Here is a 13191-nt window from a genome sequence, read left to right as displayed (position 1 = left end):
TTAAAGGAGTTGCGAATTCATCCCTTCAATGCAAAACACACTGGAACTTACTGGTTGCAATATACCACACAATAAACTTGGACCACTCTCAATGTGTTTCAGCTTTCATTTTATTGCCACGACCACGACCAAAACCACTGATACCACATAGTCCACAGACTACTCCAGGATCCGCAAACAGACTTGTGTTTACTCGTTTCAAAAAGACTACTGTTGAAAATGTTCAAATAATCAATGTTGACTGTGCTTATTAATGTTGATAGTTGGAAAAATATGCTAGAAATGTATTGTTTAAACGACATTAGGTCTAACTCGAAAGTTATCCAGGGTGCCGTTTCCCAAAAGTAACTCGACCATCGTAACAGCAACGTGTCAAATCTGATGTGTTTCCCAAACACCGTCGTTAGTCAAGTAGCTCATGAATAGCATTGTGGGTTCACGAGCCGTCTGGGTTAATTGCGAGGAGACTTTGTGAGCACACAAGGGCTGCGGAGCACCACTTGAAGTGTGTGTGTTGAGGGCATCAAACATATACATTCTGGTTTAAGTTTAATAATTCTTGCTTTGAACAGTATATCGCGTTGCTTTGTGTTGAATTTATTGCATTTATAACAAATAAAAAGGGTAATTTTATTAAGAATAAAAAAAGACCAGTATTTAATTGTATCGTTTTGAAGCCAGGTTACCTTCAATTGCAATGTGTAAAATAAAGACGCATTATATGAGGGCAGAAGTACAAAGTTTAGTAATACAAAGTGTACATAAGATCATGATTTAAATGGAAATTGAAATGATATCTGGAAGATGCTGTTATCACAATACATAATGGTTACTCCCCATGACCCTGTAAAGGAGTAAGCGGTTATGGAAATGGTTACTTGGATATACTGAACGGAGACATCACCACCAGGGGCCATAAGAAAAAACAAACTATTATTATTATTGCGCTGTAAGGCTAACCTACCTGCATTCTATATCTGGGATGGATTGAACTTATTATTACCAGTATTAGACCTATTATTATTATTTCATTACTTATCTTTATTAATAGACAACATTGATCTATATTTATAAACAAAAGTGCTAGTAGTTTATATCTTTAATTTACTTATTTGTATATAGAGCTTGTTTTTACTGTACCGTCAGTTTAGGGGAGTCCAGATAAGAAGAGAAAGATTGAGTTTGGCACGGTTGTTTTGTATCCCTTTTCACTGTAATAAACCCTCCATGCTTGATTCAAGTGGCCTGTTCGCATTTATATAACCCATGCCTGGCTGTCTAATCTTTTTAAACCCTTACAATATTACAGTATATTAACAATACAAATTTTTATTTCTGCTTGTTCATTTTCCAAAGTTTCCTCGTCTATATAATCGCCAGGTCTCAAATAAATTGGCAGTCTCCAATAGGCGCTGGTCTGCTTGTGAGTTTTGTAAATAAATGCCTGGCCGTTTAATAGAAGTTTCACGGTATGTGTTAATGTCCATTTAACTGCTGTTAAATACTTTTGTACATGTCCGGCTACAGAGATTAGCACTGTCTCTCAGAGCCGGCCTTAGGGCAAGGCAAGCAAGGTGACCGTCTAGGAGGGCCCCACCCCCAAATTGTGTATATGACGTCTTGAAATGAATCCCGATTCAGACTCTTCACAATAATCACCTCCAAAATATATTGATTTCTGCTTACCAATTTACTGTATGCACAGACTGACAGAGTGGATGTATTTCCTCATGTGTGTACTTGTTCTGCCATAACGGCCCTTTTATTGAAGGATGGGTCCTGATCATGACATGCTTTTATTAATTAGTAAAAAAAAATACTTAAAAAAAAAAAAAAAAAAAAACTCAAGCAAAAAAGTAAACCTACAAAAAGGACCCTTCAGTACGGCATTCACACAGCGATATTACAGGCTCAGCTGCAATTTGGCAGCATACCTCCATTTACATAGAAGGCAGATCATGCAGTGTTAAAACATGCTGCCGGTGTGTCACACTTCAAAAGAATATACTGTATGCTGCACACATTAAATAGGGATTCGTTTTTTAAAAAACAAAAACATTCTGTTCTTCAAATATGCAAGAGCACAAAACATAAAGTCTACCGGTAACTCACATTTCAGTATGTTGCTTAGACAAGTTAAACTGATAAGTTTGTTTCAAACTTTTTGTGCCATGTAATCATACACATAAAACAGTAGGCTACAGTATTTTAATTAAAGAATAAACCATTTTAGCCAGAACTCTAACTTATTCTAATAAATTAAACTTTATTTTATAATATAAAGCAGAAATGCTGTTAACATATGGTATTTTAAACAGTATTTGTGTTTTTATCATTTATATTCTGAGGTGAAATTAAATATTTAAGCTATTTATTACCCAACCTGTGACATAAAATATACAATATACTAGCCTACGCTGGTCAGACAGTTGGTTTCGAACTTCAGCCCCGTGTCATCAGCTGCAGATGTGGGCAGGACCAGATTTCAGAACACGAAAAAATAAGGGGAGTTTTAGGACTGTACCAGTAACATCTATTACACACATTATAGGGTGTTACATACTGTCCTATACAAAATGTGGTGTCTGTTCACACTGAGAAAAATCTGCTTCACACCGGCACTGTGCCTCCACTGAACCACCTTGAGAGTGTCGCTGCATTTACCAGCATTTCCCAATGACACTGAAAGTGATTCCGCATCAGTGCCGCCACAGACACAGTGATTTGCTTCAGTGTAGACAAGTATGTGAAATGAACCTGGATGCTAATGTGGAGCCCTGCTATCTGTTCTCAGCCTCTCAGTCACACTGTGGCCATCACTCAGTGTAGAATGACAATGTCACAGCTAGTCAGTCACTCACCTGCTGGACTGCACTCTGAATGTGAGCTCTCGTCGTCCTGTCCACCTCCTTGCGTGCTGTTGGGAGAGCCTTCCTCTCCAGAGCCTTGCTTTCTCACATAGATTCTCTCCAGCACCACGCTACACTCCCGCAGATGTACCGGACCCAGCTCAGTGGGGGCTGCTTTCAAGTCTTCGGATTCTTCCTTCCCTGGTTTCAAGAGTACCTCCTCTTTCAGGGGCTCCATTTTAATACGCACCATTTCCAGCACCTCTTCTTTCATAGGAACTGGTTCTTCTGTCTGGGAGATCTCCAGTTCGTTGCACTCAGCTTTAATTCCACCACTGGCTTGATGCTGTCACAGGGCGTCTCACCGAGCTCCTGTTTAATGGGGAGGGCAGCCAGTCCAGTGAACTCCAGTCTAATGGGGACCAGTTCAAGTTTAGGGAGCTCCTCTTTAATCGGGACAGATTCCATCTTCACATTGTCCAAGGCATCAAACGTGGTTCTGCTTGGTAACTGTCAGAAAAAAAAGAAAAAAAAGATGAAAGGCTGGTTTCATATCACAGACCCTGATTAGCACTAATGCTGAGGCATGTCTACACTGAAGCAAATCACTGTGTCTGTGGCGGCACTGATGCGGAGTCACTTTCAGTGTCAATGGGAAATGCTGGTAAAATGCTGGTAAAATGCAGAGACTCTTTATTCTGTCACTGACCCGTCTCTCGAGGTGGTTCGGTGGCGGCACAGTACCGGTTCTGAAGCAGATGTTTCTCAGTGTAAACTGCAATGCCACAACAGACACTGCATTTTACACAGAACAATATGTAACACCCTATTATATTTGTAATGGACTTTAATGGTACACTCCTTAAAAAAAACATTTTTTTGTGTTTTGAAATAGGGTTCAACCCGCTACGGTCCCCTGCCTCCCGAGCCCGCTCCTTCTCCACCCTTGCTCCGCAGTGGTGGAACGACCTTCCTACAGATGTCAGGACTGCCCAGTCCCTGACCACATTCCGGTGCCTCCTTAAGACTCACCTCTTCAAACAGCACCTGTAGAACTCCTCTGTTTGTATCCTGGGACACTATCACCCTTCATTTAAATGTGCTTTATTTTGCTCTTATCTGCCCCCTATTTTACTGCATTTAATCCTGTATTTCAGAATATTGTAATCTGCCAAGTGTTTAACCTGTAGTAGTTTGTACTTAATCATATCCTGATGTATCTATCACTATTATCTTCTGTATTATTGAATTGTGGTTTGTTACACTTGAACAAAAATTATTGTATTTCTTGCTCTTATTGTATGACTTGTATTGTAACACTTGAATGTATTTGTATTTACTTGCGATTGTAAGTCGCCCTGGATAAGGGCGTCTGCTAAGAAATAAATAATAATAATAATAATAATAATAATAATAATAATAATCTGCAGCAGGGAGCCGAAGTTTAAAACAAACAAACTGCAGTGTACAAAAATGAGGGTCGATAGAATAAAAGAAGTAATTTTTAAATTACTAAATGATGCTTTAATCATGTCAAACTTTGTGTAGATCAACTTATTTAAAAATGGATTGATTTGATCGATTGCTCAAAGTAGGTGTTAATCCCCAGGGATCCTAGAAATCTGTTTATAACAGAATACGGTGGAAAAATGCGCAATTTGCATTTTGGCAGAGAATTTGTATTTTTTACATTTTGTGAAGAATGCAAAGAACATCTATGAACCCCACCAACTGAATGAGTTGTAAATGTTTTAATGTAAGCACCAGTGACACTTCTGCAATGTGCACATCATCACCCTGTTGTGTTTGATCAACCGCTACACCTACACTCTACAAGAAGCCTGGGAAAGTACTGGACGTACTGCATTCATCCCGTGGGGATAAAATAAAATAAGGGTTTTGGAGGTTGCCTGTGCTTTGAAGTTTCGGTTAGGATTGTTAGGATTATGGTGAATTATAAAAAAAAAATCATGTGATGAATGAATAGCAACTGCCCACCAGCATCGAGTATGTGGGGGCCGTGAGACCTCAGCCACCCTCGGGCAAAGTCAGCATTTTAAAAGGGGGCTCAACCCCCCTGTGTTTTGAGACATGTCAGGGCATCCCTGCTGATCACAAATGAAAAGAAAAATGGTTTCACATTACTAGCATGAAATACATTGAAAGCACTTAGATCAAAATACCTATACAGTTTGTATACACAGCAATGCAGTCGAATACGTTTGCCTAGAGATTTATTGGTAGAGAACTTCTGACAGATATATCTTATAGTCAGTCTGACATACATAACCAACCCATACATAATTCTTTAAAAAAAATCTTATAACTGCTGTGACTACATTTTCACCATTCTGGTGTTGTGGTCACGTTCATGGGTTCTTTGTTAAAGATCACTTAACTCTGTTATTTTACCGTCAAAACTACAGATATATATCTATAGACAGATCTAGAGCTACAATCAGCGGAGTTCAAGTGAGATTTCGGTCCATCATCTTGGGTGATGATAAGAACACGAGAGAGTACACATAGTTCTATATATGTCTCTGTAGGGGTTCCAGTTTAGTAATACACACCATTTCCAGCACCTCTTCATTCACAGGAAGGGGTTCTTCTGTCTGGGAGATCTCCAATTCATTGCGCTCAGCTTTAATCCCAGACACCTCCGACTTGATGCTGTCAGATGGCATCTCACAGAGCTTCTGTTTAATGGGGAGGGAAGACAGTCCAGAGAACTCCAGTCTAATGGGGACCAGTTCAAGTTTAGGGAGCTCCTCTTTAATCGGGACTGATTCCATCTTTAAACTGTCCACAGTATCAAATGGGGTTCTGCTCGGTAGCTGCCAAAAATAAAAAAAGAAAGATTATAAGTCCTGTCAAAGAGGTTTAAGTGGGGGCTCCTGACAGGCACACCCAGTCAAAGCGCTCGCCCGAGTGCAGTGGATTTGTATTTCACTTTCAGACTCCAGAAACTTAAAAATACCAGAATTATTCTGATCTGACTCTTAAGGTGGATTTCACTTTTAAATCGCCACAAAACATGAAGATGTTTAATTTAAATTACTGATTGCGCATGCGTCTATTAAAAAAACTCCTGCAAATTCGGCGAGTTTTCGGTTTAACCCTGAAGCAGAAATCGTGTTAACCATTGACATACACACACACACACACACACACACACACACACACACACACACACACAGACATATATATATATATATATATATATATATATATATATATATATATATAAAATATGGATTACATTGTCAACGTGTTGTTTATACTAACGTTTCAGAAAATGCGGAAAAATTTGACTACATGTTGTATTCACACACAAACAGGAAACAGGCTGCTCTCGTACAAGCAGTGTTATAGATTGGGTGGATTCCACAAACGATTAGACTCACACTGTGTATTACTTCTAAATGAACACACTTTATTGAAAATCACACATCTGGTACCACGAACTCAGCTCTTCCCAGAATCCCGCTCTCCAACATCCCGCTCTCCAACATCTTCCTACCAGACCCCACCAGACCAATATAAATCCAGGATTTTATGAAATGGTTAACAACTCACCCGCTACTAATCTTCAAAACTCAAACCCGCCGCAAATCTTGCGCTTTAAAATGATGCGTCCGGTTCAGTTGAGTTTTTGGAAACCAAGCTTGTTCTGGGGGGCAAAACGAATGCTTTGCTTCTGATTGGTTACTTGCGAGTCTAAAATGATTAATGGAACATTTGATTGGCCAGATTATGTGACAAAAAGCTGGCGGGGAAAGACTGGGAAAAATTTAGGTGTGTCTGACTTTGCGGTTAGAACTACCCACTGAAATGCATAGAATTATATAAAATATTGTATAGAAGAACAGAGGCTGTATCAAACTACCGATATTTTTTTTTTTTTTTTTTAATTTTGCAAGATTCGTACATATACAATATTTTAATACCAGTGTTTCCAAAGATGGTTTATTCAAGTTTTTCATGGCAATGCAGTGTTGGTGATACAGAATGAGACTTGAGTTTAAAATATGTCTGCCTTGAGCAAGTGCAGGTCTGTGTCCATCCTGACCGAATCATCTGTCGAGCATAAACAAATAACCACTAAACCTACTGCTGCCCCTCGTCAGCGGAGTCCAATGACACATCTAGCCCTTTATCATTCATTACACAATACAACTGAGATCGGCTGTTTTAATAACGGTGTGTGGATTTCATTTCTGCTTCTTTACGTGTTTGTTTTCCCTTCAGTATAATGTTTGCTTTTCAGGTTGTGTGTGTGTGTGTGTGTGTGTGTGTGTGTGTGTGTGTGTGTGTGTGTGTGTGTGTGTGTGTGTGTGTGTGTGTGTGTGTGTGTGTGTGTGTGTGTGTGTGTGTGTGTGTGTGTGTGTGTGTCGTTTTATGGCCGTGCATATGCGTTTCTTATTTTTTATTTGTTCTTACCCCGTGGTCAGTTTTGGTGTCGTTTAAATTTGGTATTTAGGCTACTGAAAGAACAATACAGACGAGAATCTTGTATGAAGTTTGTCCGACCACCTGCAATTATCGAAATAAATAAAGTAATATGTAAATATTGAAATGAATAAATAAATACGTATGGGAATAAATACATTTATGTCGATATTTATGAATTCATTCATTCATTTTAAGCAATGCTTTTTTCCTCGTGTAGCACTATTCCGGTATTAGTTACTATGAAACATACTAAACCACCACAGCTTTCCGCTTACGGCCATACCACCTTGAGAACGCCCGATCTCGTCTGATCTCGGAAGCTAAGCAAGGTCGGGCCTGGTTAGTACTTGGATGGGAGACCGCCTGGGAATACCAGGTGCTGTAAGCTTTTCTACCTACAGCTTGAAAGGGGGCGCTATTTCCCCACATATTTCGAATAATATTCTCACACTTGCTCCAACTAGAATTTTTTTTTACATTTTATTTTAACATTTAACATGAAACTTTTAACATAAGTAAATGATATGAACTCAATCCATTCCGCCCTTTTCCCATGTGTGTGTGTGTTCGAGTTTGTTAAAACATAAAAAATTACATTATTTTTCAGTTTGATAAATAGACATTGTTGTGGAATTACGTGATTTCAAAGACATTGAGATTCAATGTATTATCAGTATATCAGCCTATATATGTACAGTAAAATGGTACATGCATATTTAAATATGCTTTTCTATTTTCTAGCTGCCATGAAAACTTACTGGTGTTCCTTAAAAAGAAAAAGCAACAAATCCAACATTTGGAACAGATGGCATCTTGAGGAGAGAAGAAGAAAGTCAAAAAGAAATGTAAGTGGTTTTACTATATGGTTGCAATTAAGGACAAATATTTTAACACATTGAAATGGTCTTTTTTTTTGTTAACTTTTTCTTAACTCAAATTTTGAAAGATAAAAGTCAAACCATGAGGTAAAATATTACGAATTAACAAATTGTCTTAAGAATTGTATAATTGTTGATGTAGACCTGACTTGGAACCTTAAAAGTTTTGCTGAATGTATCGGACACTACTTCAAATATTCCACATTGTATTGGACAGGATTAAGCAATATAGAAATGTCAGACGCATGGAGAGGTGTCATTCAATAGCTGAAATGCTTTGTAAAAGAAAATGTCAAAATTAAATTTGTTTATTGCTAATTTTTCCAGAAAATACAACGTCGTCTCCAAGTCCTGTCAACAGCTGAGAACAGTAGTTAGGCCCAGGCGATGGGCATCACCAACATTTAAAGAGGTGAAGAAACACCTTGACTTACAATCCAGGGCGAGAAGCCCACAGGCAAAACCACCCAAAAATGGGGTCATACTTAATTAGAGAGCATCCTGAATTTGAATCAGCCTGGATTACTCGGGAGAAATGAGCAGTATTCAATCAAATATGTCATGATAACAAAAAACACCAAGTCCCATAAGCAAGTTGATAACTCCTCAGCTCCAAGCTAGTGCCACTGGAAGCAAACCCTGCCACTTGTTTCTCTAGATCTAACTCCAGACAATGCAAAATTGAAGAAACATGGCAGTTTGATTACAACATAATTTCTCATTTTTTGTTGACCCTTGCAAGGTCATAGGTCGAAGGAGAAATTAAAAAAAAAATAACAACCATAGTTTCTGCACTCAGCATGTCAGAAAAACCCAGGTGATTTTTTCTAGTAAAATCTGCACTGGTTGACTTGGTATGGAATGACCCATATATTAACATGGTGTGCACCTCAAATAGATGGAAGATTGGGTGCTTTAGTCTACTTTTTCTAACTTGGATTATAACTTATAAAAATAAAAATGATGTTATCTCAATTTCAGACACATTTTTAAATGAGGTACTCAGAAGTCCCTGAATGAATTTGTATTTTTTATTAAGGATCAGCACATCAGCGTTATTGAAGGCAGTTTATTCTTCATTGTCTTGCCTCCTGTGTCATCCTTGTTACCCACCTGGTCTCCTTCATTCCTTATGTGTGCAGCAGCTCCCTGGCACACATGTCTCAACACTTATGGGCCAGTTCATTCTGAACAGGCAGATTTCTAATGCCCCTCCTAGAGAGCAGGAAAGCACTGAGAGGCTAAACATAAAACTACAGGAAGGATAATCTAACTGCACTGTGAGTCACCCAACCCTATCAAGTCCCACCTGTGTTCACAGAACAGATCTCATAGAACTGTCTGTGACACTTATTGAAACAGAAGTGCAGCGCTTAGAACACATACACAAATAGAACTAATCCACTCTTCTATTAAACTGTGAACTTAGTGTTTGATTGAATCCCTCTCCGGAAACAGGCATCAGTGCCCTGCCAAGCTGCACACACTGCCATCACTCACACTGACCACAAGAGGGAGCCAGAGCACTACTGCTGCCCCATACTGTAACACAGTAATAAAACATTTGAAATAGGCAGCAGCAGTGAGCTCCCCAGTCAGCCCAGTTCTCCCATTGTTAACACAAGGCTCCTCACACCCAGTAATCTAAACACTCCAGTGTGGTCTGTGTCTGGAGGAAGGAGCTGCTCACCGTGGTGTAGTTTACATGTATGTGTCACGGGTAGGGTGTCCACTGTAACCTGTATGATACCAAGAGATTGTGTTGACTACGCCACCTTGGGTTTCGGAAGGACAAGGACCTTCGTGGCCGAGAGGAAATAGAATTTGCCCCACGCGGCTTGGCAATTTTGAGTGAGTATTTAGGGCGCTGGCCTAAATCTTCTATGACGCTGGTTTGTGGACTGACCACGACCTGCCGGTCGGGCTCGGTTACCTGCTGGTGTGCGATGCCTTAGGTCACCCAGTGGAGCTGTGGAGACTGGGACTGTTCGTGTGACAGTCCGAGTCTGTGGAGCTCGTCAGCGGCCTGACCTACCCCATGCAGCGGCACAGGGAGGGAGCAATGCGGCCACCTGACTGGATACCTCGCGTTCCTGGTGGGATCTTTGCAAAATCTCCTCCACTGCTCTCCCAAACGTATGACCTGGGGATATGGGCGCGTCAAGCAGCGCGGCCTTATCCGCATCAGGGACCCTGGCTTGAGACAGCCATAGCTGTCTACGAGCCACCACTAAGCTAGCCAGGCTCCGGCCAAGGGCTTGTACTTGGAGACTGGAGACTTGCAGCAGTGTGCTGGACAGGAGTCGCAGCTCCATGGCCACAGGCCCGGGGAGTGGGGCTTCATGCAATACACCATCTAAATATGTGGTCAGCACACTAGCTGTATTAGCCAAGCGAGTTGCCTGCGCTTCTGCTGTGTAGGCTCGCTTCAAATGTGTCTCCGTCACCCTGCATTGGGGGTTCGGGCACGCCGGGTCTTTAATAAGACCACCCACCGGCGGGGCCTTAACCAAGGCTGCAATGGTGGAGTCTACCAGGAGGCAAGCGATGCAGCCTGCTTCAGCACACTGAGTCCCGAGGCCGGGTGGTCCCAGGAGGAGCGTACCTCCTCCAAAAAATCTGGGAAGGCTGGGAACCTCTGTGGGTGGGGAACCAGCGCCTGCTTCCGGAAAATGGACCAGCATGGTTCTGATGCTGGCGTCCCGGGGAGCTGCAGGAAAGCTGCAGCATGTCCCACAAGTGCCGAAATGGAGCTGGACAGCGGGGTGGTACTGGCTTCTGAGACACTCTCAGAACCAGGCTCTTCCTCGGTAAGGGTCTCACCCACTTGCATCTCCGAGGAGAAAGAAGCCCCGTCACCCGAGGCCGCTATAGACAGCGTGTCCTCCTGTACCAGCTGAGACGACCATGCCCACCCCTCCTGCACTCCGTTGGGAGAGAGGGGGGGGGGGTATGGCGATTGGGGCTGTGGGACCTGGACAGGACCTGGGTCATCTTGGCTTTGAGATCCATAATGTCCATACAGGGATGAGACACTGACATAGTCCTGGCCTTGTGCATTAGCACTGAGACACTGCTTGCACTGCGACGAACACTTGCAAGTGTTAGCATAGTGTATACAACCACTATTGTTGCAGCAAGGGTATTAACCTTGTGCACCTTGTGCCGAGTACCCTGTTTACACTGGGTGCTGCGCAGCACTGTGAGCTATATGCTAGGTTGACCAGTGCCTACGCAATTAGTGCAACGTGCACCACATGCACTGCTTGCACTGTGCGTCCCAGGCACCATATCTACGTGAACTGAGTACCGTGCGTAATCACACTAGAGTGGTAGAGGTATCAGCACACGTGCACACGTGTTCTGTGTGATGCGAGCACTGCACACTCCCAGTACTGAGGGCACTAAGTGCACCGTGTATCGTGCAGCGTTGTTGTGCACTACCACTGAGGCGCTTATATTAAGCACCTGTGCCCCGAGATAATAACATCACGGGTTATGCGTGCGCCGCAGTATCACAGCACCAGGGAGGCCGCTACGCAATGTGCCGACCCTAACCGCGTGGTCAACACACACACCTGGTCAGCGCGTAGCGTGTACCGGGGGGGGGGGCGCAGGGCCAAAGCCGCGGTGGGCGAGTATAAGCAGACAACAAACACGGTGAAAAATAGTACACTGTTTGTTTACAGCATTGCAAACACCTTGCTGCCTAGAGAGCACACACACCACAAACAATACATTCAAAGTAATACCGATAAATATGACACACAAATAACATTAGTTTAAATTATTATTATTATTCAACATATACGTCATTCAATAATAATAATAATAATAATAATAAAATAGGCTTCTAATCAATAAACTGCATTTCTGTTTTTACTTTGGAAGAGAATTCAATTGCTGAATATTTGTAGGAGGCACAGAAAAGAACAAGACACAGCAATTATTTGACACATGACGGGAAGCAGGGATTCAGGATTTAACTGTGGAAAATTAGCAGAGAACAGAGCATACAGTGCAATAATGAAGTGCTCTCGAGAAACTCATCAATATAATGAGATCTGATTGGGACAAAGCAATTCCACACTCAGTGCAGTAATGAAGTGAACCTTTATACGCTTTGGATTCCAAACTAATCTCAACAGAAGACTTTGCTCTTGTTATTATTAAGTACGATTTCATCAACTCTACTTTACTTGTGTGTGCAGGCTAGCTTTAACCCTACCAGGACACCTGTCCTTGGCTCTAATAATATGACTATAGTAGCTTATCCACCTGGCTGAAAACCAGAGAATCCAGCACTGTTATGGATTTTTTTCAGCTTTAGCACAAACCAGAGGTATTTACAGATACTGTAAAAAGATCACAGAATGAGTGCAATAAGGAGCCCAGCTAGAAGAACTTGAAAATCAACAGGATGAATAAACCTTGTTTGTTTGTTTATATTCTTTCATTATTATTTTTTAATTTGTTTAATTACTAAAAGGAAAGGGGGTGTCTTCTGTAATGGGGCAAGATTATCCCTTTATTCTATCTTTCGTTTTCTAATATTATTTAAGGTTGTTGTTTTGTTTTGTTTTTTGCTGATAGTAATCCTATACACGCATTTACAAGTACAAGGAAAGCTCACCAGAGGGCACCAAAACATTACTTGTGTGGAAAAGGCCTCAACATGGCTGTCCAGGGTATCACTCCAGGATAAATTACTCTGAGCGGGAATACCTGCATCATAAATATACAGTAAAATAGACTATACAATAAAAATAAACTCAAATACAATATATACTGTATACTATACAATAAAAATAAACTCAAATACAATATATACTGTATACTATACAATAAAAATAAACTCAAATACAATATATACTGTATACTATACAATAAAAATAAACTCAAGTACAATATATACTGTATACTATACAATAAAAATAAACTCAAATACAATATATACTGTATACTATACAATAAAAATAAACTCAAATACAATTTATACTGGGTACTGT

At 40.9% G+C, this 13191-nt stretch overlaps 1 protein-coding gene and 1 non-coding gene across 5 annotated transcripts in view; one reads left to right on the top strand and one right to left on the bottom strand.

Moving 5' to 3' along the window:
• The window catches only part of LOC131702963 (zinc finger protein 135-like), a 145234-nt gene that overhangs the window by 8239 nt on the left and 123804 nt on the right, over positions 1-13191 (bottom strand). Inside the window, exons 1-3 of one of the 4 annotated variants that reach the window (XM_059005801.1) lie at positions 6429-6523; positions 5423-5686; positions 2862-3359 (exon numbers count right to left, since the gene is read on the bottom strand). In XM_059005801.1, coding sequence (XP_058861784.1) covers positions 2862-3123 — 262 coding nt within the window. In that variant the 5' untranslated portion in view covers positions 3124-3359; positions 5423-5686; positions 6429-6523. Of the gene's footprint in view, positions 1-2861; positions 3360-5422; positions 5687-6256; positions 6344-6428; positions 6524-13191 lie in introns of those variants that run through there. The other 3 variants (XM_059005803.1, XM_059005802.1, XM_059005804.1) reach the window with 3 other exon arrangements.
• Positions 7574-7692, top strand: LOC131703391 (5S ribosomal RNA). The gene has a single exon (XR_009309854.1). It is a non-coding gene; the product is annotated as a 5S ribosomal RNA (ribosomal RNA).

Source organism: Acipenser ruthenus, chromosome 32 (assembly GCF_902713425.1).
Source record: "Acipenser ruthenus chromosome 32, fAciRut3.2 maternal haplotype, whole genome shotgun sequence".
NCBI classification, from domain to species: Eukaryota; Metazoa; Chordata; class Actinopteri; order Acipenseriformes; family Acipenseridae; genus Acipenser; species Acipenser ruthenus.
The sequence above is the reverse complement of the archived record's forward strand: the minus strand, read 5'-3'. Positions and strand labels throughout refer to the sequence as shown.